This window comes from Corapipo altera, unplaced genomic scaffold, assembly GCF_003945725.1.
Source record: "Corapipo altera isolate COAL_440 unplaced genomic scaffold, ASM394572v1 61553, whole genome shotgun sequence".
Lineage (NCBI taxonomy): Eukaryota > Metazoa > Chordata > Aves > Passeriformes > Pipridae > Corapipo > Corapipo altera.
In genome coordinates, this window is record NW_020884918.1 from 49,969 (window position 1) to 75,448 (window position 25,480).

A 25,480-nucleotide genomic window follows, 5' to 3' on the forward strand; every position below is an offset into this window, starting at 1 on the left:
AGGAATACCACATCTTGTGACATAAGTCAGCCACTATATCATAGATAAATTTTACTTTGATTGTTTTGCTTAGCATAGAGCAGGAGAAACCATGGCTCCTGTTGCAGCAACACTTAACTAAATTGCACTAAGGATCAGCTTTACAGAAACCAAAATCAAACTAGACTACACCAGCTCAGGTTCAGACTTCTCTAGTCGGCTTGTTCAACTGTATATTACGTCTATCTTGGAATAACAGCAACTCAAGCCAAACTTTAGCCAATTTATATTCACAGATGCTTTATATTCACAACATGCTAAACTAGAATGGAGACGTTAAAGTCACAGAAGTTGATGTGACTCACCCTCAAAGACAGATCATCACAATGGAACACCCAGACCATCACAATGGAACACTTAAGTAAGGTGTTTTCTCTGCTGATTTCAGTAACCAGCTACTACCTGAAGCTAAAAAAAAAAATTCAAAGTTGTGTAACAGGCTTGCCTTGTCCTGTCCTGAAACAGATCAGAGAATCGAGATCTTCTCCATTCACAAGCAGCTTTGCTCCAGTGGCAGGATTATTCATTTCAGAATAGTTTAACCACTTTGATCTCACACCTTGGATGCCAAGATACTGGTCAAGTCCAAGTCTGATAGAATAATTAAAGATGTGCAGAAATCAAACATTTTTACCAGCCTACTTTCCTTGTATCTACAAAAAGCAGCTTAATTTGCCATTAGCCCCATGAAATGGCAGAGGGATTCAGACAAAGAAGTTATAATTACCAGGTCATCTCCAGCTGAAGCGCCAGCTACCATATGCTCTCTTCAGAAAACCCAGACTACTCTATGTAGTAGTAGTGCCTAGTTTATAAAGCTCCCTATATCAAGCTTCATTTAGACAAGAGGGTGGTTTTGATTGTACCAGGCCTTTTTGAAATTTTTAGCTGTTAAAATAGTGAAAGCAGAAGGATAAAAATGAATAGCAGACCACTGGAAGTACAGAATTCAAAGTGTTTATATAAGGTGATCCATGTTTCATCCCATATTCCTCACTTTTTAATTAAATATTCTTTGCCAATTATATGAAACATTTGGAAAATACCTTAATCTGTTGATCAGTGTCTGATGAAGTTACAGAAGCCTTAAGAAGTCCTGTATCAGAGTACCACTTTCAGTGTAAAAACACCTTGAAGGGTCAGAGGGAGATGTGAGACTGCTTAAAAACTTAAAAGCCAGAAAGGAGGGAAAGCCTAAATGGGTATTTTTGCCATTGCTCCTTCAGCAAAAGCTACTCACAAATAAAACACCTACCATCAGTACCTGCATTACACCAGGGACTGCAATTTTTTTACTTTAACATTTCAGTACTGCAGAAGCTGATGTCACTTGCCAAGGAAAAAACTTCCCTCTAATTTGGCAAAGCTTCAGAGGTCAAATCAACTATTAACTAACATAGGTTTACAGTGCTACTAGAGAAAGTTAGAAGAGGTTTTGCCTGTGCTGAAAAATGTGGCTAAGTAGAAACAGACAGTCAAATGACCAAATGAAATAACCAGAGCACCAAACTGGATCTATATCACAAAGTCTGCCTCGTATCCTGACCACTACCAGGTAGCTTTTAAACATGCAGGTAAAAAACCAAAAACATATCTATATAGTAACTGTTCCTGTATCTGCAGGGTAGGATTTTTCCTAGGGAAAAAAAGTGAAAAAATGTCATAGAAAATTGGTCCTATCACCAGTTTTCACCACTTGCTGCCCTTTGCAGCAAGAAGTAGCTTGAGAGTTTTTCACTAACACTTGAAAGAAGCTTCCAACTATGACTTTTCACAAGTAACTACACAAAGAGAAGCTCAGAAGCCAGCTATTAGATGACAGGCAGAAAGAGTACACCTAGTTTTCTGTAACTTCTCTGAGCACCTGGTGTTCTGCTTAAGATTCAGTGACTGTAGAAATACCTGTCATAGTTGGCAGCTACAAATATGCTTGTGGCAGCAGGAAACAACTGGCTCAAACTCCACTTGTTTTATTCAGTTGGACTTTCTCTGGGTTTTGCTTTTTGTGCTGAAGTGGAAGAGAATTAAGTGCTCCAAAAGGAAAGTATCAGATTAAAAATTACCAGTTTTATCTAAAGAACAACAAATCAACATGTGCAATCATGGCTAGCAAAACACAAATGGTAAGATGGCTCACTTTCTCACCATGGAAAGCACTACAGAGACCAGGAGCAATCCCTGACACAGTTGCAGCTTCAGCAGTTTAGCTCTGAAATGGAATACACTTCTCATACTAGTATCTGCTTGCATGCAGGGTTTATTTTGCACTGGGATTTGTTGCAATATTTGCATGACTACACTGAATAGTGGGGCTGCAAAATGAAGCACTCCAGTAGAACCTGAATGCACGTCACATGCATCAGTCACCTTTCTGGGGACAAATACACCCTGGGAGATGTGTCCCAAGAGACCTTGCCTCATGCATCAAGAGGGCAGCCAGGCACACTGTCATTACAAGAGAAGAACCATCAAGGTTGCATCACTCAAGAATCCCACCACTGAAACCAGCGACTTCCTGCTATACTCAAATCAACTCCCTGTACAAGCCTCAAGCTGCTCATTGCTCCTGGTTCTTCTGTCAGCCCATTGCTTTTTCTCAATCTTAACATTTGCTTGCTTTTTTCCTGAAGATATTTAAGTGACTGCAGTTGCCAAGACAACCACTTCATCAACACCAGCACCTCAGCTCATCTATCTTGGGCCTCCCTTCCGTTCATCATGACTTCTAGGAAATCAGCTGCCAGAAACAGTAGTTTTGAAACCTGGTTTTTGTTTTTTTAACTTTTAGTAGTAGCCTTTGAGATCTTCTGTCCTAAGAATCTGTAGTTCCTGTCATAGGAACAGCTTTGTTTTAATTATACCCTAAGAAGCCAGGTTTCCTGTAAAGCTGGAAGAAGTCTGATAGCTTAAATTCCAAGGCACTGAGGCAATCACAGAGGTATACATCCAAACCAGGTTTATGCATGCCTATGCTGTTGCTTTCAATAACTCACAGAAGCCTCCTTCGATTTTGTTGTCTGTTACCAAGAGAAACAGGAAGTGACACAATATTTCTTATACTTATCAAACTCAGCACAGGCCTTGAAATGCACACCCACATGCGTGTCTTTTCTAAAAATTATCACAGGACCTCCACAAAGCAACTAGTAAGTGGATAATCCCCGTAACTATATGCATGTTTTAACTAAATGAGGCTTAAGCTGTCAAACTCTCCTGCCATGGCAGCCATGAAACCCGGTGGTAAAGTCAGCTGAGCTCTACAAGCAGCCAAATCCTAGGATGATATACTACAATTTCTAGGAGTTTCTCAAGAGTAGAAGTATGGAAATAAGATCCTGCCTAGTACTGCCTTCCCCCAACCCTCTTTTGTTAGACTGAAATGAGAAGGCTTCACAAGTTCAATCACAGCAAGAGCTTTGATCAGAATTTACATCTTATAAAATATGGGATAAACCAACAAAAACAGTTAAGCCAGGTTTGGTTGAGTTCTAATGCCAACAATGCTATCAGCACCTTTGTATCACCAGCATCTCAAGCCACATGAGAGCAGCTTCCCAAGCTTAGGTCTACATGGCCCTGGTTGCTGTGCCTGAGAGATTTACAGCTGCGACTGTACTGGCTTTGCATCCATTAGCACGGATACTGGTTGCAGCCGAGCCATGGCAACGTGGATTAAGCATGGGCTACAAAACCAGCTTGTAAGCTGGGTCAGTTCACAACTGGTGTTAAATATCACGCTGTCGCTACCAGACCCCACTACAGGTCAAATGTGCCACTGCTGCATTGCAGACATACTTAAACACTATAAAGTGATCCCTATGGTTTATTACTGTGGGCCTTGGTGGTTTGCCATGGTTGCCACAGTGCCATTGGAGAATGCCCCATGTACTCCTTTTGCTGTACCCACTTATATAAGGTTAACAAAACTAGAGAAGGTAAAGACTTTATATTCTGCCTGAAACTCAAACCGTACATGGCAATCACATTAAGCTGTGACTAAACATTATTTTAGTGAATAAATATTGTACAACAGCATTTATTAATTAAGGCCGTTAGAAACACCAGCTTTCCTTATAAAAGGAAAGGTACCTGCAGGTCAGTTGTGCTGTAGTTTTCTATTTAAAGTGCTTGCTAAGTGCAGAATTTGGCTTCCCGCCCATGTGTTTTAAGCTCAGTGTTGTGGCATAGCCTGGGTAATTGCACTTCGGGTGACAAGCACAACGGAGCTCAGAGGCATGTCAGTAATACACCTCAAACCTCGTCCTAACTGACTGGAACCAAATCCTGCCCTGTGAACGTGCCAGCTCCACGACGTGCCACACCAGGCTGTTTCCCTGGCTGTGCTCCTGAGCTGTGAGCCATTTCACACTTCCACACTTGACATCAAATCCCACATGCTGGTTTCTCTTTGCTGAGAGGCTTTATTTCGAACCTACCCTTCAAAGCACCAGGAGAGAAGACCTGGGGTGGCTATAGTGGAAGTGCACAAGAGTCTGGAGTAATTAATACAGTACAAGAAAGAAATCCCAGAGGTGAGAGATAGAAAAGCTGGGTAGCTTCAAAATCAGTGCAGATCCCTCTGACATTTCAAACGATGAGGCAGACAAGGGACAACTTTGCCCCCTCCAACAAGAAGTTCACGCAGATTCTCCACAATACACTCTTTCTGAGATTTATTTGCAAAGCCTGCATAGCGTAAGTCTCACAAGCCCACATACTGAGGCCTTGACTTGATGGCTTTCTCTTCAACACCAGGAATGTCCCCCTCCTCCCCCAGGTTAAGTTACACAACCCCAGCTTTATTTTTGCTCTTAGAGAATTGCCGCAGCTGCCTCACGGACAAAGTCTGTGCAGAGGAGTGTGACTTGTCAGTACATCAGGTTCTGTGCTGGGGTGCTTCAAGAAACTGCTCAGGCTTTTATTTTTAAAAACCAGGAATAAGCAGAAGTTCTTACTGAAAAAATCTCTTTGCTTTTGTGCTTAAGCAGCCTGAAAGCTATTCACTTGACAATTTCTTCAGCTATACTGAATTTAAATACTGTACTTGTAAACATACAAGTTGAATTTGTTTTGGAAGAAAGCTTTCCATGTGTTATTTATAAAAAGCAAGATACGTCCTACCTACAGATTTAGTAAATTATGCTATTAGAAGATACACCCATTCTACATAAAAACGTTAATTTATCCAGAATAATGAATATGAACTCATCACAGACAGAAAATATAGTCCCTGTACACTAAATTATTCTTCAGGGTGAAAGAACATTTGACCCTACTTGACATTCAAATCTGTGCAAACCCCTGTGTGTCTACACGGCTCCTCCAATGTTATCCCACTGTCCTTCACATGAGCACCTCTTACAGTCACTAGAGGTGATGAACAAAGCACTGCACTGGCTCTCTCATCCTGTTTGTGTAGCATCTGCAGACTGTTCTGGACAAGTGCTGTGCTTCATCCACACAAAGGGCCTAACAGATGACCATTTCTGGATTGTGCATCCCTTTCATCCAGTCTAACATCAGGCTGTAGTGAGTTGCGTTCAGAGCAAACACGACACAACAATATTTAAAAGTTTTACCAACTAAAGCTCAGCTAAACATGTAATGAAGAAGGTTTGTTGGCTGCTCCCTAGCAGAAGATGACGTTTGATTGGCCATAAAAGCATCTAGTAACAGACACAAACTTTTCTTGGAAGAGGTTGATTTCCCATAGCCCTCTTATTTCAAGTTGACGTCCTGTAGTTACTAATCCACAAATTAGGATTCAAATTCAATGTGCCAACCAAGCGTTAAAACTAGGTTTTAAGATCAGCCCAAATTTTGTCATCCTCAGTTGTTCTGCATTACTACATTTGGATAAATTATTTATCACACAAAAGTAGTTTAACAAAACTGAAGTCCCTTCTGAGAACAGGGAAACTCCTTCCCAGTGCCATCATTATGTTCCTCTACCATAAAACACCTCCTTCACAGCACTTTTTTTTACTAGAAAGAGATTTAAAATAGTTTAGATGACAACCATGTAAAACCAACTATTTACACAGAGTTTGTTCCCCCTAAACTCAGCAGTGGTGAGGCCACCCCTCGAGTGCTGTGTCCAGTTCTGGGCCCGTCAGTTCAGGAAGGACACTGAGGTGCTGGAGCAGGTCCAGAGAAGAGTAACGAGGCTGGTGAAGGGTCTAGAGGGTAAGTCCTACGAGGAGAGGCTGAGGGAGCTGGTGTTGTTCAGCCTGGAGAAGAGGAGGTTCAGGGGAGACCTCATCACCCTGTACAACTCCCTGAAAGGAGGTTGTAGCCAGGTGGGGGTCAGGCTCTTGTCTCAGGTAGCCAATGACAGGACAAGAGGATACAGCTTTAAGTTGCACCAAGGGGGGTTTAGGTTGGACATTAGGAAGAAAGGGTGAGTAGACATCAGAAGGGGCAGCCCAGGGAGGTGGGGAAGTCATCATCCCTGGAGGTGTTTAAGGAAAGACTGTACATGGCACTCAGTGTTCTGGTCCAGTTGACACGATGGTGATCAGTCAAAGGTTGAACTCGACCTCAGAAGTCTTTTCCAATCTAATTTTTTCTATGAAACATACTGTATCTCTTATTCTTTCTAGAGCACAGGAGTCACTGCTCTATACTTAGCAAGGAGAGGAAAGGAAAACCCCAAAACTTACTTATAACCTCAGCTACAAACTAAAGCAAGCTGAACAAAAAGTAAACCCCAAATAAATTGATCCATGCAAGAGTTACAGATACAACAGAATTGACACAGATGCCAACAAACGAAGGGTTTGTTTCTGCCCACTAACCTCCTGCCAGAGGTTTGCAGTATAACTTACGGGTTGTCCTCGCATCACTTTTGCTTTAAAAGCAGGCACTAGCCACCTTGGAAGCATAGGTTAGATGTAGGCAGGTCAAAAACACTTCACTGTTCTCTTGGAAAAATGTGTGGCTGTGGCACTTGAGGACATGGTTTAGTGGTGAACATGGTGGTGGTGCTGGGTTGACAGTTGGACTCAATGACCTTAGAGGTGTTTTCCACCCTTAATGATTCTATGGTTCTAAATGGGTGAAAGTCATCTACATGCTCAAGGCTGAGAGCTACAGGGGAGAAGATGAGAGAGAACAAGGCCGAGACACCAGGAGCTCTAACCAGGTCACATGTGGTGACCTTATGTCAGCCTGCAGTCATGACTCAAAGTACAGTTACTCCAGTTTAGGAAGAGAGTTGAAGGAAGAGAGGGAGATGACTCAGGTAGCCTTGGATTCCAAGAGATTCCAAGACAAATGAAGAGGCCTGGGAACATGACGATGACAAGTCTCTCATGGCCAAGTATAGTAAAACCTTCCTCCACGCCTCTGTCATTGCACAGAGCTGACCCTAGAGAAGTGGCATCAGCTGCCTGGACAGTAGGAGACATCTCACGTGTGGTGCACAAGCTGAAGCCATGCCCATGTGACACTTCACTGCACCCCTACAAGGCACAGGAACAGGCAATGCCCTGCTTTGGGATGGTTACTCATGGCCCTTATCCCAACCCGACCTGATCCACCACTTAGCAACACATCTACAACTGCCAGCAGGAAATGCCCTGGCTGAGGTAGGTACCACACACAAACAGCAGCCATTCCACCATGGCTTCTCAGAACTTCTGTTGATTGCCAGCAGGATACTTAGCTGTCCCTTGCAGGCAGAGTATGGTCCCTAATTGAAGAACTCAAGCATAAGCACATCATTTACACCACAGACGTGGACAAAAGTGAACAACTGCTTAGTAGGTGTGGGACAAGCTTGAAAATTGGATGAAAATTAATAGTGATATGTCTGAGTTGAACATTAAGCAGGCTGCTTTGAATCAGGGAAACTTGAGTATCACTTCTAACAGCACTAGAACCCAGACTTATTCCATAACACCCAGAATAAAGTGGCCAAGACTGGCAGATTCCTTACGCCATTGCTCCTTAGCAGCAGCCAGTACAACTCCAATCTCTTTCCAAAGGTAGAATAACCATGGATGAGACAGGTTCAAGACCATGTACTCAGCTACTATTGCAATTTAAAATACATCTCCAGAGTGACATGTAACAGTTACTCTAGTGAGGCTGGGTTTTAGTTCCTGATGAGTCTGCCCATAAACCTCTGAGGGTCAAAACAATCTTCAGTATTAAAAGTTTTCAAAAATAATTCAGCCAATTTCAAAATACAAAAGCCCAAATGTTCACAGACTCCTACCCAGCTTTCCCCCACAGTGCTGCTATTGCTGTATTTAAGGCCAAAGGCAGCCAAGCTCCTTCCACACAAATCAAAGACTGCAACCAGCAGGAAAAAAAAAAAAAAACACACAGTTAAATTTCACAGAAAGCATATTAGTCAAATTTTGAAGCACATAAGCTTTCAGTTTCCTGGCAGAGACTGAGAAATGGAAATCATTCCATATGTTGGTCTCAAAACTTTCATTTTTATATGCTCCAATGGAGATAAGACAGCAATATAAAATGCTTAGTTTCATTTGAAAGTACTCAAAAAAAAAAAAAAAGAAGTGACAATAGGTCCTCATAGAGAATTGTTTAAACATGACTATGGCTGTATCAAGAAACAGCCACTTGATACTCAGAGAATTATACGAGAGAAAAAAATGTTACCATCACACACTGAACTTGAACACTAAGTTGTCAATAACAGTTGTGCCTCAATGTCTTTTTTGCTTAGTATTTTGAGTAACATGGACTCAGCAATAAAAAATGAGGTTAGGCAGAGATCCCACTGAAGTGGCAACATCATTAAGAACAAACAAGGCCTTTTCTTTCCACCTTAACGAAAAAATGCCATGCACCTTCATCTCAAGCATTTGGGTAGGGGCATTTTGTTACCACATGAATGAGAAAACAGAAGGGATTTAGGTAATAGCTACAAGATACTTAAAAGGTACAGAAGAGACCATGAGCCTCTCAAGTTATACTGCTTAATTCACCACTGAAAAGCATTCAGCTACTAAGTGTGGGTACAGTTACTGTTCTGCAGAGAAGTAACTGGGAACACAGAGATGAAATTCAGTTTTCCTCAATACATTATAAGAAGCCCATTCTTTTAATAAAGGTGAGTGCTTTTACAGATAGTTATTCTAGCCAAGATAAGCAAACACTTGCACACCAGTGTGGTTTACATCCATGAATAAGGGGCCTTTACAGCAGACTTTATGCAAGAACAAATGCGTATTCACAGAACGTATTGTAAGTCAAAACTACTCCATTGCATGGCTTTTGTTTTGACAAGGCCAAAGAGGGTGCTGCAAAAGAGAATATTATTTCAGCCTTTGCCTAGGTCTGACAGCAAAAGGCTTCTAGCTGCAGAGGTGTCTAAGGATTAATTTAGAACCAAAGAATTTTTGCACAATGGACAAGAGTCTATCGCTCAAAAATTGACCCAAGTGGCACAATTGGTTAAACACTGGTCCTTGCACTGTTGCAATAGTCTGGCAGAGATTTTTGCATCTTAACCCCTCCAAATATTTAGCTACAACGAATATTAAAACATATGTTTTCAATACTTGACTAGGATACATAACTTGGGGAAGAGTCACACAGCTATTGCAAACGTCCTTACTGCTATTGACTTAGGTTCCTCAAGCAAAAACTGTTTATCCAAACTTTTAAACTAACTGCATAATTTTAAGACAACAAAATAGACCAAAAGGAACACATTATGCCATGCTTTCAGTACTAAAACTTTAAGGAGTAAGACACAGCCTGTCTGACAGGCAACCTTCTCTTTGTTAATCACAAATACTATGAAACCTCAACGTGTCACCCACTTAAAGTTCAGCCCCTTTATGTTGTCATTGTTCCCCAGGTAAAAGCCTCAGTTTAAAACAAACATCCAGGAATCCTGAGGTCACATTTGTTCAAGTCAAGCAAGATTCCAAAATATCCTAAACGCATCCTAATTCAGTAGTTCTCATTTACCTCCTATTTGTAAGCCACTTTGGGCAAATATTTATGCATTTTAAATATCTCAGAAAGTGTGGAGATAGGCAATCAATCAATTTGGGTAATCTTGGCCACTAGTGCTTTGGGGAGGGTACACAATGCCAAAGTTATTACTGTCAAACTGGTATGGTGAGATGAGACATTCTCAGCAAGTCATTACCACAAAAACTGAGCAAGATGAGCCGCAATTCCTCTAACTCATAATGCTGGATAAAAACACTAAGGCTTTAAAAATGAAGCAGCACTCTGGAAATAGCTAGCTAATTTTGTGCACATGCATGTGCGTTTGCACACATCTGATCACGTGCAGACCAAATTATAAGAGGGCCTGCTGCATTATGAGTCACACAACCTCTAGTTCATCCACACTGCAGGCCACCTGTAACTGCGACTCTTTCAACTTGAACTCAGTTACATTTACGCTCAACATAAAACCTCCACCAGCACTATTCATTACCTTGAACACCTGATGAACCTGCCATGAACTACACAACCAAACGGCACACCAAAGATCACAGTCAAGGTTCTGCAAGAGTTTGGTTTTTTTTTTTTTCAGCATTCCCTACCCTCTAGACACAAAGTGAGTATTGTGCAGTAGACCTAAAGTGCTACTATAAAGAAGACACCTATGTGAATATATCACCATGTAAACAGCAGGCAGTCTAAGAGTGACTTCAGAAACAGTGAGGCAAAATCATGTTCGAGTTTTTGAAAAGTTACAGATGTGTCAAACCCTCAGACACTGGCATAACATCACTGCACTACCTGATCTAAAGGATTTAAAAAAAAAAAAAAAATACATACCCCCCCTCACTCTTCTAACTTTATAGAGTCAAAAACTTCCACTAATTCCTATAATGTGAACCACATCTAAAGCTACATGCTTTTAGTTACTATTGCTTCAAAAGACAGGCAAGAAGTTTCAAGAGGCACAGTTCCTTGCGTTGTTACCTAAGGAAAAAAAAGTCAAGTTCCTTTTTACCTTATCCAAGGACCACTCTGTACAAGCAAACCAAGTGCTCACTCTATCCACATAGACAGCTCTCCACTTTATTCTAATGGCAGAGCTGGGCTGTGCTACAGTTCACCTCTTTCCATACAACAGGACCTAACTGCACATGATCTCATACATTCAGGCAGTATCAGAAGTGCAAACCACTAGCTGTGCTTCTCAGCACACACAATAATCCTACCAGGATCAGTGGAGCCCCAGGGAAAGGACTGGGAGCTGCCCACCAAAATGACCTTGCCCATTTCCTCCTGAGGATGCACTGATGTCCAAAACAGGTTACAGGATGGACAAGCTGTCTGTGCAGACCACAGATGCAGCTGTAGCCATCCAAAGAATTATATGGAACAGCAGAGTGAGGGACTATCAGGCATTGCCCAGGCCTGAGAGTCTGAGGTCATAACTGTGCTTATGATCCATGAATCAACATAGAAGGTTTTTGCCTCCCTGTCTGCAGGCGGTTGAGAGGCTCCTTAGCTTTGGAGGCAGCCTGCTCTGAACTGGAGCTCTACAGAGCAGGGCTCTATCTACCCGTAATTCCGTATGCCTTTGCTGCATCAAACCACTGCTTATTACCATCAATGATACCTAAAGGCAACAAAAATAGGAGACCAAGTACTCAGAGAGAAACTCTGTAGCACCTTGCAATGCACAGGCCTGCAGAAAGCAGCTCTTGAGCTCAGAGCACCACACGTTTTTCCCCTGGAATCAAGTAAATTTTTGTGGAGTTAAATGTTCTACAAGTTATATAATTATATAACTGCTTAGGAAACTTCTATTTGCTTAATTTTAAGCTTTCTGAGAAGTAGACTACAATACCAAACTTTTAAACATGGTGTTCATTCTTGCCATTAGTTGTCCGTAAGTTCTCTATTTCCTGCCCTGAAATATTAACAAATACTGCAAATCACTTTGAAATCAAATCACTTGGAAGAAGCTGAGATCCAACAATACAGAACTCCATATAGCATAGGGCTAATGAGTAACAAAAAGCAAGGATAATAACGCCTTGACAAGTATTTAGCCCCCAAATTGCTTGACAAAACTACTAATAATGCTTGGTGTTTTTTTCCCCTTCCAACTTATGTGTCAAGGCTTGTTCCTTCAAGCAGGAAAAATACCTTATGAAAAGAACTGCCTTAAGAACTATCAAATAGTAACTTTAACAATGTAGTTAATTTTTCTCATTTTGTTTCATGCTAGGTGTATTAATTTTAATCTACCCAGCCTGAATCACCTCTGAAGGAGTTTTAATATTGACTTTTGCTCTACATTAAACATGCTTCTTGACACAGTGTGCTTGGTCAAACTGTGCTTCTGGGTAGTGCTATATGCTCAATAAGGAAGTTTCTATTTGTATAATTTCTCACTTGTACCTCCACTGAAACACTGGCTCCCTGCACAAGAATACCATCCAACTAAAACAAATTAGAAGAACTGCCTTTTTTAAAAAACAACCAAATGCTGTGGTGCTAAGGTGCAATGGCACCAAACATTCAGGACCTTGAGTAAGCCATCAGGAGACACTTTCTAATAGTCCTGCAAGTGTTCTGAAAACAGCACTTGATCAAGGCATTGGGCAGAGGTTCATCAACCCTCAGGCTCTGAAAGCTCAAGCATCAAAGAAAGACATGGGATTTCAATGAGATATGAACTGCCACCTGAGATGGTGAAGGTTTCACCATGCAGAGCCCTCAGCCACTGAGATCCATCCCAACTCACACCCATCATCACCAGACTACAGCATAATCACCTTTGTTGCTGTGGTCCCCATTTAAGTATCAGCCAAAATTAAGGATGAAGAAGTTCTCCTGCCACACAGCAAAGGACCCTATCAGACAAACAGAAGACGACTATGGCATTAAGGTGGAATCACACCTAGCTCTGCAGATGGCTGCACAATCTGGTTCTCTGCTGCTCAGGCACTGCCTGCAAAACCAGAAGAACACATTCCAATCACTTCCAGAGCAATTTAGAACTATTACATAGGCCAGTGGATTCTGATCTAAAGACCTGTATTATCCCAGCTGACCTAAGAAAGAAGCGTCACCACTTCTGACCTGAACACAAAGCATTTCATTCTGAGAGAAATATTGCCTTTCTCACTCAAAAGACCTCAGTAACTGAATTAGATGTGAGCAACACCTTAGACACACAAGGTCTACCTACATTTTACCCTTAAACTCTGTGAATGTGTCTGGGACCAAAAATCAAGTTCATCTATTGCAGTCAAGTGCCTGTAGCCCAACACAACTGATTCTGCCAGGAACTTTAGTCAAACGCAATTTCTTCCTGACAGCAACTGAGGGACAGACATTGGCTCTTATCTCAACTCCTTTGTAGGATTTAACATCACTGCCCCTGAGCTATTTCTGCCTTGCCAGTGAGGAAGAAGTAACCAGTGCATGGAACAGCTCGACTCCTTCCTGGAGGATGATAACACAGAACCTAAACAAAGCCATTGCCCAGAACATTAGAAACTATTGAGTATGACTGGGAATACAGTAACTAGGTAAGACAAAGGTTGATATAATCTCCATTGCAGATGCCCAACTTCAGCTGATCACACAGAGGAGGGGGAGGCTGCTGGATCATCCCTTGCTGGTACAAGATGCTCTTCACACAGTTGTTGCTCCTGGAGGCTGCTGCCCTTTCCATCTAGCTGGCAATCCTAAACTCTGAAGCACTGCAGCAGACTGAGCATGGTATACGAGCTGAAAAAATACGCTTAAATGCTGTGCTTGAATTTTTAAGAAGTCCCCAACTTTATTACAGCCAGCATGTTGATAACCTGCTATTTAAACAAACATTCAAGGGGACTTGTTTTCTGCTTCAGTTTATCAAATGCTAGAGTTACAGGATTTGCAACTGAAACCAGAGTCTGTTCAAATGTTGAACCAGCTTTAGACAGCAGTATCTCCTGTCAAGGAGGTGCAGAGAGAGCACTTTCCTCCTTTCAGTTTGTTCAGCTATTCCAACAACTCAGAGAGAAAGGCTGTATTTCCCCAAGACGCCAAAATCTGATGTTACCAGCTCCAAGATTTCCACAGGCACAAATCAAGCATCTGTATTCCTTACCAATAATCATTAACACTTTCTTTATTAAGGTCACTTTAAACACAGGTTTTCCTCAAAATATTTATACTGTAGCTTAACTAGAAGCCTTTGTTCTTCTCCTCCAGTTCCTACCCTTAAACCACACTTCAAGTGGAAGACAGTTCCCAGACTCTCATTGCCACAAAGCCGAAAAAAAGCTACATCCTGTAATTGCACATTTCTAATCCTGCTTACCTAACCTTAGTAAACTAAAAATACAAAACAAAATGAAGCTGGATATTTCATCACGTCAAGAAATGCAAGAAATGAAACAGATGCAAGGTGAGTACTACTTCAGAGCAGCATATACTATCAATACATCATTGAAGTCACTCATCAAATAAAGTTTGGGTATTAATCTGATCTCTGAATGACTTCATAAGCCACGTCTAATGCATCTGAAGGCCTAATACAAAGAGAGCCATGAACATCGTTTCTCCCTAGGGACAGAATGAGGGTCCAAGACCACTTTTTCAGTGGCTCAGAAGTCAGAATACATAACCAAAGATCAGATGCTACAAAAATCCACCTCACAGAGCTCCTCTTGGATGAAGGATGAGAGAAACAACACACAAGAGACTTCAGCCATGCTACTTAAAGGGAATACTGCTGCTCTGGAGGGGTGGAGGCACCACCAGACCTTAGCCTCCCACTCTCAAAACAAGTATCACAGGACTGGTGAAAAGAATTTAGAAGAAAGGCACAACAGTTCAAGGACATTAAATACTCAAAAAGACAACACAGTCACAATACTGAGGTAAGGCAACTGGAAACCTTGCCTAAATCTATGCTTGTTAACACACATCCCCAAATTATTTCACAGGCCGCTTCAGGTTCTTTCCAGGAACAACTGCAAACACACACTCCAGAGAGTTCCCCAACCAAGCAAACATATTTTGATCCGTTATGATTTCTTTGAAAAAAAATGGATGAGTAATTTAAGTGCAGGAAGAGGTCATGAGACCATTCGGATGTGAAGATGACACTGTTACCAACCAATGACTGGAGTGACTTCCTGAATAAGTAATTATGGAGGTGAGTCTAAGAATACACCTATCACACCTACATGAGTAAGCCAGCCAACTCATTACAAAAGGCAAGCCTTGTGCCAAAGCCTTCCCTTCCTCCCAAACAATGAGGCCAAACTGAACGTGACTCAAATCTATTATTCCCCAAGCTACAGGTTATTTTGGTTTTGTGGAACAAAGCTTTTAAACCTTGAACTGGAGAGGCCAAGAGGCACCAAAGGTACATGTTAGTCAAGCAAAGACACCATTCAAAATTTTCTTCAGTTTGACAGAAGCCAAAGGGCATGGAATAAGAGATGTAGGAGCCACAACTAAAACAGTTAACTGCTGGGAGAAGCAAGCTGGTGGGGACAACATTTTGCCAGAGACCAAGCAGACATCAAGTGCAGAGAAGTGTGCCTGATACAGTGTATCTTCTGCACACTCTAAGGTCTTCCAGTTGTTTGTTTTAAAAAAGAAAAGTGCAACTCCCCTTTCTCCAGTTGTTTTGATAATTTAAGTCTGCTCCCTTCAGTTCTTTTCTGGGAGAGCTGTGTCAGATTTTTTAGTTGCTGTATGTACAAGAGTGGAAATAACAAGCACAAAAGTTTTTTTGTATTAACAGGAAGGCTGAGAGAGGAATTGAAAGCATTTATCTGCCTTCACCCATTATGTGTTGCTGCAGCCCTTTGAAGGCTGCCTTCTGAAAGTCTGGAGAGGAAGAAAACAGGAGTAGAAAAAATAATCATGTAAAACAGCCCTGAAACCCATGAAGTTCTGAGGAAAACACAGCCTTTATCCTGAATTAGCCATCAATGAGTGAAACTATCGAGGGATGGCTGGAAAGTCCTTTCCTTTGAAATAAATATCATCATAGAACTATAGAATGGTTTGGCTTGGAAGGAACCTTAAAGATCACTCAGTTCCAACTCCTTGCCATGGGCAGGGACACTTTCCACTAGACCAAGTTGCTCAGATACCCATTCAACCTGGCCTTGAACACTTCCAGAGATGGGCCATCCACAACTTCTCTGGGCAACCTCTGCCAAGGCCTCCCCATCCTCAGAGCAAAGAATTTCTTCCTAACTCTCTTTCAGTTTGAAGCCATTACACATTGTCCTATCACTCCATGCTCTTTTTACTAGTCTTGCTCCATCCTTCCTGTGTTCTCATCAGATCCTGGAAGGATATGGGAACACGGAACAGATGATCTCCAGAGGTCCCTTCCAACCGCCACAGCCCCGTGATTCTGTGACATACACAGGGAGCAGAGCCACGGGGGCACCCTGGGGCGGGAGGGGCGAACTCTCGCCCTTCCCTGAGGTCCCGCAGGAGGCTCTCCGTGGCTAAAAGAGCAGATTCCCAGCGCGGCAGCGGCCGAGGCGCGGCCCCCCCGCCTTGCCCAGGCCGAGCCCGAGCCCCCTCCCGCAGGCCCGGCCCCGGCCCGGCCCCACCGCGCGGCCCGGGGGGCGGGGGGAAGGCCCTACCTTGAAGTACCCGCCCTCGTACAGCGTGTTGGGGGGCCCGAAGATCGCCACCTCCCAGTTGTAGAGGTCGGACTCGTCGACCAGGGTGATGCGGAAGCCTTCGACTGGCTCCTCCTGCAGCGACTTCAGCTCCAGCATCAGCGCCTTCTGCGAGCTGCTCATCTGCTGCTGGGCCATGGCGCGGCGCGGCCCCCGCCGCGGCCGCCCCGCGGGTGCCGGTGCCGCTGTTCCCGGTGCTCCCGGAGCTCCCGGAGGTGCCGGAGCCGCCCCCGCCCCCCCCCCCCCCCCCCGCCCCCCCCCCGCCCCCCCCCTTTCTCCCGGCGCCCTTAAAGGGGCCCCCCCCCCCCCCCCCCCCCCCATCCCCTTCAGCACCAGCACGGGAGAGAGCGGTCACCGGGGAGGGGGAGTCACAGAATCACAGAGTCACTTAGGTTGGAAAAGGCGTCCGAGATCATCCAGTCCAACACGTGACCGATCCACCACCACTGAGTGCCATGTCCAGGCTTTCCTTGAACACCCTCCAGGGACGGTGACTGCACCACCTGCCCGGGCAGGGCAGCCCCTTCCAGTGTCTGATCACCCTTTCTGTGGAGAAGTTTCTCTCAATGGAACCTAAGCCTCCCCTGGCGCAGCTCGAGACGATAAAAAAAGACATTAAACTGTCAGAGAGCGTCCACAGAGATGGTGAAGGGTCTGGAGGGGAAGCCGTGCGAGGAGCGGCTGAGGGCACTTGGTATGTTCACCCTGGAGAAGAGGACACTGAGAGGAGACCTCACTGCAATTACAACTTCCTTGTGAGGGGAAGAGGAGGGGCAGGTACAGATCTCTTCACTCTTGTAACCAGTGACAGAACCCGAGGAAATGGCATGAAGCTGAGTCAGGGGAGGTTTAAGTTGGATATCAGGAAAAAGTGTTTCACCCAGAGGGTGGCTGGGCACTGGAACAGGCTCCCCAGGGAAGTGGTCACAACACCAATCCTGACAGAGTTCAGGAAGCGTTTGGACAGTGCTCTCAGGCACTTGGTGGGATTCTTGGGGTGTCCTGTGCAGGGCCAGGAGTTGGACACGCTGATCCTGATGGTTCCCTTACAACTCAGCATGTTCTATGATTCTATGAGTTTATGTCCTCTCATCCTGTCACTGGTTGCCTGGGAGAAGAGCTCACTCCCCATCTGGCTACAACCTCCTTTCAGGTCATAGAGAGCAATAGCGTCCCCCTGGAGCCTCCTCCAGACTAAACACTCCCAGCTCCCACAGCCACTCCTCATAGGACCTGCACTCCAGACCTTTCACCAACATCTTCACTACCGTTCACTGGACCCACTCCAGCACCTCAATGTCCTTATGAATGGAGGAGCCCAGAATTGGACACAGCACTCGAGGTGTGGCCTCACCAGTGCCCAGTACAGGGGAAGAATCACTTCTCTGGTCCTGCTGCCACACTATTGCTGATACAGCCTTCTTGCCCACCTGGACACACTGCTGAGTCATGTTGACCAGCACCCCCAGGTCCTTTCCCACTGGGTGTCTTTCAAGTCCCACTACCCCCAGCCTGGAGCACTACGGGGAGTTGTTGTGATCCAAATGCAGGACCCGTCACTTGGCCTTGTTGAACTTCATACAGTTGGTCTTGGCCCATCAATCCAGCCTGTTCAGATAGTCACAGGTTTGGGGTGAGTACAGTGGTGTGGGGAATCTCGGCTGGGCCGGGACCCCTGGTATGGAACAAGAAACTGGCTGAGAATGAAGGCCCTGGTCCTGAGAACGTACTGATGCATCCTGAAAGAGCAGAGGAGCAGCAGGAGAGAGCTGTCCCGTGGGAACGGGGAATACTGTCTCATGAGAATGAGGACTTGTTTTGAACAGAGTGACTGAGAAAAATATAAACATCAAAGGAAAACAGGGACAGGTGCACAGAAATGTTGTGAGAAAGTAGGACTGAGAAAGTCCAGAGAAAGTCCAGCTAAAATCTACTTATTAGCTGTGAGAATTGTAGTTTGTGTATTTAAGCTGACCTATCTGTGTGTTACATGTGTACCAAAAGAGCTGTATTTAAGAGGCTGTAAATTGCAGCTCGTGGCTGCTGCTGCTTCCTTATTCTTTCTAATAAACTTTCTTGCTGAATATTATATGTCGTAGTCTGTCCCAACAACGACACAGTGGGGTGTGGTTGGCCCACCGACAGGCACCCATGATCATAAAACAGCCGTTTTTGTACAGAGGATGGTTTCTGAGGAGTGAATTTGCATGACCAAGGGTCCCACAAAAATCCTGCAGCATCCCCCCAGGAGCAATAGGACACCAACAGGCAGCTAGCAGCCCCCCACAAAGCATGTGTTGTTTTCACATTCTCCATGGAAATGCAACATGGTCACACCAGAACATGCTGTTTTGAGCCTTCCTCCCATTCCCCAGCTGGGTTAAGAGTGAAAAATGATTGCAAAGATTTTGAGGTATATCAACCAGTGAACACGAGCCAGCACCTGTTCCTTAGCAAGTCTTTAATGAATAACATAATATTCATTGTAAATAAAGAAAGAAAAATAACAGTGATTGTCCAGGAGGAGGACAACCCATTTGTGCTTGGCATTTCTTTCATCCTTCTGCACATGGCAGGGCTTAGGCCACCACACAGAGGTACCTGCTCCTTAGACAAACAGGTTGGATGACGTGTCCCAACATCCCTATAGCATTACATAGCTTTAACCTCCTTCCTTGCCCCCATCACCTCTCACGTCTCGCATGCTTTCCCATCCTGATGACAACCCTGTGGGCAAGGATGACCGTGGGATCAATCTCCTGCATTTTTCAGAGCCATGGACTTTCCCAAAGGCATGGGACTGACAGTGAGGGCCGCCTGCACTGGTGAGAGATCATGCAGCTGGGCCAGTTTGGAAGTCTATATTTGGCACTTGGCAGCCATGACTCTGGCTCCTTCTCCATACCTTGGCCCAGAGTGGAGAGCAGGAGGCAGATGTTTTTCCCGAAGTACCAGCTGCTACCAGGACAAATTTGCTGTTGCCCAGTGACAAGCATGGCATCCTCCCCCTTGTTCCTGTGGCTGCTCTTCTTGTCTTTCTCCTGCCTCTTGAGCTTTACCCCATTCCTCTCTCCAAAGATGCTCCAGCACTGGCAGTGGTACCTGGTCCCAGGCTTGTGACTGCCTCCAGGCTGTAAAGTACTCCAGCCCTTGTAAAATCCCTTCTCACTCTGGAAAATATTCTTATGGGGACTGGCATTGCTTTTCTCATGAGCTGAGACAAGCTCTTGCTCAGTGTCATAGGGGTAATATGGATAAACATCCCTTGTCCATTCACAGCTTGCCTGGCTATGCTGAAAAAAAATGTGTGCTCCCCTACATCTGCCTCCCTGCAGGCAAAGGACAGCCACTGTTTCTCATTCTTTACTACCTTGGAGTGAGCTCAGATTTACAGAAAGCTGCTTAATTCAGCTCTCACATCCTCAGATGGGGGCTGGAGGGCTAGGACATGAAACACCGTTTGTCAGAGAAGCTCCTTGAAGGCTGGGAAGTACCATGCTGGGTGTGTTTTCTGGTGGAAGTTCAGTCCCATGTTCTTTTTATTTATGACAATAGAATAGAATAGGAAAGAAAGGACCATTTCTGTTGAAAGAGACCTACAACTGCCTGACCAATTCATAGAATAGAATCATAGAATCATAGAATCAGCCAGGTTAGAAAGGACCTCTGAGATCATCAAGTCCAACCTTTGATCCACTACTTCCATGGTTACTAGACCATGGCACTAAGTGCCACATCCAGTCTCATCTTAAGAACCTCCAGGGATGGAGAATTCACCACTTCCCTGGGCAGCCCATTCCAATGGCTGACTACCCTCTCTGGAAAGAATTTCTTCCAATATCTAACCTAAACCTCCCCTGGCACAGCTTAAGACCATGCCCTCTTGTCTTACTGATAGCTGCCTGACAGAAGAGACCAACCCCCACCTGGCACAACCTCCTGTCAGGGAGTTGTACAGGGTGATGAGGTCTCCCCTGAGCCTCCTCTTCTCCAGGCTGAACAACCCCAGCTCCCTCAGCCTCTCCTCATAGGACTTGTGCTCCAGTCCCTTCATCAGCCTCGTTGCTCTTCTCTGGACCTGCTCCAGCACCTCCATGTCCTTCCTGAACTGAGGGGCTGTAGTGGTTTGAACCTTGTTTTCCCCCAGAGGCTGAAAAGTGGTAACCCCCAGGGGTGGAAACCCCTGGAAGTTTTGGAGCTCTGTCCAATGAGCGCTCCTGCAGAAAGGTAAACATATCACAAGCACCGGAAGAGAAGAGTTGTAGTTTGGTTGATAGAAGAAGTAGCCATGTTGTGGTAGAGCCACGAGGAAAGGGGCCCGGAGCCCCTCAGGGCCTCTGGCCCCCCCCCAGCCCCAGTTGGGGGCTACAGAGACAGAGCAGAAGCGGCGGCAGTGTCCAGAGACTCTGGATAAGAGCCAGGACAGATAAGAACTGAACCAGAGGAAGCAGCAGAAGAGAGCCCGCAGCAGAACTTCAGAGTTCTGGGGGTAGGAACTGTACCAAACCCCCCCCAAACTCCTTGAGACCTCCTGGAAGGAGGAAGATGATGGACTCTTGCTTGAAAGAGCCTTGGAGTGCTACAGCACTTGCAGAGAGGAGCTGAGAAGCTCAAAGGCGTCCTGGGAAGCTGGACCGGGACGGAGAAGGAATGCAGGGGGGGGTTGACCTTGGCCCCCCTCGCTGCTGCTGCTAAGCTAGCAGCCTTGAGACAGAGCACAGAGCTCTGCAAAGGGGAATTTGAATCCCCTGAGTAAAGGGACTGCCACGAAGACCCCTGAGCTTCGTGGTATGACGTGGTGATGCGAGCTTGTCCCTGCTACGGAGTCCACGGAAGAGAAAGACCCTCGTTTTGGAGACGACGGGCCAAGGGGCTTGGAGACCCCCTTGTGTGTATTGAACAGAGATCCAGCTACAACAATCCAGTTACTGCTGCATACATGAGAGGAGGAGAACCTGCTGCCTTAGAAGAAGCTGCTGCCCTGAAAGACTGGAAAGGATCTGTCCTTCTTTCCCTCCTGGACTTTTATTTGGAGGGGAGAAGAGATCTAATCCATTGTAAATACTATATGTCATGGTAGAGATAGTTGTGATCGTGTGTATAATGTGTTATAGTATTTATTTGTACAGTCGTTGTAATATATTCCCTTTCCCCCATTCTGAGTCTGGTTGTGTTTTGTCTGGAAAAACCCATCTCACATTAGGTTGAGATGTGGGAGGGGGGATGGAGCTAGGGAATCAGATTTTGGGGCTATCTCAAACCATGACAGGGGCCCAGAACTGGACACAGCACTCCAGGGGTGGCCTCACCAGTACTGAGTACAGGGGAAGAATCACTTCCCTGGTCCTGCTGGCCACACTGTTCCTGATACAGGCCAGGATCCATTGGCCTTCTTGGCCACCTGGGCACACCCTGGCTTATGTTCAGCTTCCTGTCAATCCAAACTCCCAGGTCCCTCTCTGCCTGGCTGCTCTCCAGCCACTCTGTCCCCAGCCTGTAGCGCTGCAGGGGGTTGTTGTGGCCAAAGTGCAGGACCCGGCACTTGGCCTTGTTGAACCTCATCCCCTTGGAATCAGCCCAACTCTCCAGTCTGTCCAGGTCCCTCTGAAGAGCCCTCCTGCCTTCCAGCTGATTGACACTCCCCCCCAACTTAGTGTCATCTGCAAATTTGCTGATGGTGGACTCAATGCCCTCATCTAAATCATTGATAAAGATATTAAACAGGATTGGGCCCAACACTGATTCACTGATTCGGGGCTCACCAAAAGTTCAGGCATGTTTTTAAGGGCACTATCCAAATGTCCCTTAAACAGTGATAGGCTGCAGGCATCAACGACCTCCCTAGGAAGCCTGTTGCAATGCTTGTCCACCCTCTCTGCAAAGGAATGCTTCCTGATGTCAAGTCTAAACCTCCCCTGGCACAACTTTGAACAATTCTCATGTGTGCTGTCACTAGATACCAGGGAGAAGAGCTCAGCACTTCCCTCTCCAATTCCCCTCCTCAGGAATCTGTAGAGAGTAACACCCTCAGCACCTGCTTTCTCCAAACGAGACATGCTCAAAGTCCTCAGCTGCTCCTCACAGGACACTACTTCCAGCCCTTTTACCACCTTTGTTGCCCTCCTTGGGACACATTTAAGGATGTTCACATCCTTCTGAAATTGTCTTGAGTTGATGGACATAACACATGCTGTGACCTTCTATGCTGGCACCAGCCAGCAAAGACCTGCTCTCATAACAGGGCATCCCAGCTTGCTGGTGAAACATCGATTTGCTCATGCTCAGAGGAGAATGTGCAGGAACCGAGCTCTTTTGGGATTGCACTGCCCCTATTTCTGTGGTAATCAAAACATCTTTCCTTGCAGCCAGCCTCCAGCACAGGCTTTGTCTGAACCAGCCTAACGCTGGGAGAGATGGGAGAAGCAAAGTTTGGAGTTATTCAGGATTTATCTCTGCCTGCTGCCTGTCTCGAATGTTAACGAAAGAGGTAATCATGCAAGGCAAAAAGTAAAGCATGCCCTGGTGTACTCAATAGGGCTGGCTGAAAATTTTCCATTGGGTCTACTTTTAGCGAGAATATTGGTCTTTTTCTCTCTGAGTTTTTTCCCTCCTCTCCTGCAAAAACATTCAATGCTCAAAGAAAATAGAAACTGTTGAAGCAACAGAATATTTTGAAGCCTGGGCAGCCTGGCAGCCCCCTCCAAAGCCCCTGCCTGCACTTCTGCCTGGGCTCCCAGAGAGGCTCAGTTGCTCTTCCTGGTGTCCCCTTCCCTGGGCCCAGCTGTCCTGAGGCGGACATAACTTTTTTGATTTATTACATAGCATTTCTCTCCTCTAATCACCTCTGACATATCATAATGAAAAAATGAAACATTGTCCTCCTCCTCTTCCTCCTTTAGCTGTTCTCCTGTGGATGGTCACTGCCTGCCTGCAAGCAGGACCCTCCATGGGGTGTGGTCTGCCACAAACTGTATTGTTCCCTCTTTTATTTTATTTTCACCTGAAGGAATCAGTTTTTTCTTTGCTCTCAGAGAGCAAGAAATAAGGTCTGGTATAGGAACATGTGGCTCCAGAAAGGGGAAGTCTCACTGGGAGGGGAGAAGGCTACATGTGCCATTAATCCAGCCCTCAGCAGCAGAACTTGTCACTGTAAACTGGACCTCAAGGTGCCACTGGTGCAATAGGTAAATCTGAGATTAAAACTTCTCTTTAAGTCATTTTGCTTTGTTCTCATCATCTGTTTTTAATATATCTCTTTCTGACTTCTTTCTTCCTTCCTGTGAGCTGTGTTGATGGAGAGAGAAAGTTAACTCCTCTGCTTAGCAGCAGCAGAAGCTTCAAAAATGCAAACCTGTCTTGGTGTCACATTAGAGGATTACTGCTCCATGAGTCTGTCAAAGGGAGGGGACAAGAGGTGGGAAGACATGGGAGGTCCTCCCAGTGTGACTCCATTCCTGGGACAGAATCGTCTCACATGATACTCTTCACCTGCTTTATCTAATTTCTTTCCTGAGTGGCTCAAAGGATGAGATACCTGCTCCTTACCACAGGCAAGTGGACTCACCTGGGATAAAAGACGACTGGGTACTCTGGACTGGACTTTAATACCGTCTCACCCTCAGCATGTCAGATAGTGAAGTGATGAAGATCAAGCAGAGGGTAGGAATTCTGCTGAGCCCACATCTCCCCCCAGGAGTCCTTTGTAACTCAAAGTGCCAACAGCTATTCCTTGAGCTCTACTGAAGCAGAGCAGGACATCAGGAAGTCCACCTCAACATCCTCCTGCCCCAAGGCAGTATCAGCTTGTCCTAAACAGCCCAAGACAGATTTGCCCAGCCAGTTCTTTAATATTTGTCCTTCAGACTGCCCAAAGAGGACATCTGCTTGCTCCTAGGTCAGTGTGGCTCAGCTCTGGGCTCAGCTCCCTTTCCTATTAGCGAACTGATAGGTCTTCCCCCCACCCAAATCTTACCCTGTTTCTTCTTGTCAAGATCACTGTAGGGATATGGAAGATAGAGAGAGGGGACAGGACTATTTCCTCCATCTCCTTACTCAAGTGCCACTGCCCTGGCTGGATGCAAATCTCCAGCCATGGCCATATCAGTATTGGCAGCCCACCATTCCCATGGCAGCAGCAGATCCCTGCCCATGGGCCAAGGGGAAACACCACTTCAGGCTTTGCAGGCTGGTTTCTTAGCCCTGGAGGCACCAGTGACAGAGGAACCCGGGGCTGCTTCTTTTATTTACACTGATACCTGAGTCCCAGACTGGAGGACAGACAAGCATCACGGTGATGGATCTCTGCCCAGACACTAATGCCCTGATGCCAAGGAAAGATTCTCCCATAAAACTACCTGAGTATTTAGTGAGGGAAATCAAAGCACAATTCTGCGCTCTGCTGCCCAAGTGAACAGTGCAGCATTATTGCACGGGGTGATTCTCACATCAAAAAAAAAAGAAAGGCATACAGGAGTCCTCACACTCACACTGGCACCTATATAGGTTCCTATATTTGAGAGAGCAGAGCACCCAGGTACTCAAGGAAAGCAGCTGTGAATCTTTGAGAATAAAAGTCTGTCTCCTGCAATTCCCCTTTTGGCTCTCTTTCACCCCAAAATGGGGCAAGCTGATCCTCAGGCAGAACTCATCACAGGGACAAAATGATGCTTTTGAGCATCAATCAGCAGCATCTGGGTTAACAGGAGCATCTTGCATCAAAGTAGCCACCAGCAGAGAAATGCAAAGTTTGAAGGATTCAGAGCAAAGCAAAAGAAAAATGAAGAGGAGAAAAAGAAGTCTTTAGAGGAGAGGGTTTGTTTTTTTCCTTA

At 45.2% G+C, this 25,480-nt stretch overlaps 1 protein-coding gene across 1 annotated transcript in view; it reads right to left on the reverse strand.

The window, feature by feature from the left end:
- The window catches only part of LOC113953182 (ubiquitin-conjugating enzyme E2 R2), a 50,796-nt gene extending 33,864 nt beyond the window's left edge, over positions 1 to 16,932 (reverse strand). Inside the window, exon 1 of the mRNA XM_027656078.1 lies at positions 16,614 to 16,932. Coding sequence (XP_027511879.1) covers positions 16,614 to 16,790 — 177 coding nt within the window. The 5' untranslated portion in view covers positions 16,791 to 16,932. The remainder of the gene's footprint in view (positions 1 to 16,613) is intronic.
- Between the last annotated feature and the right edge of the window lie 8,548 nt (positions 16,933 to 25,480).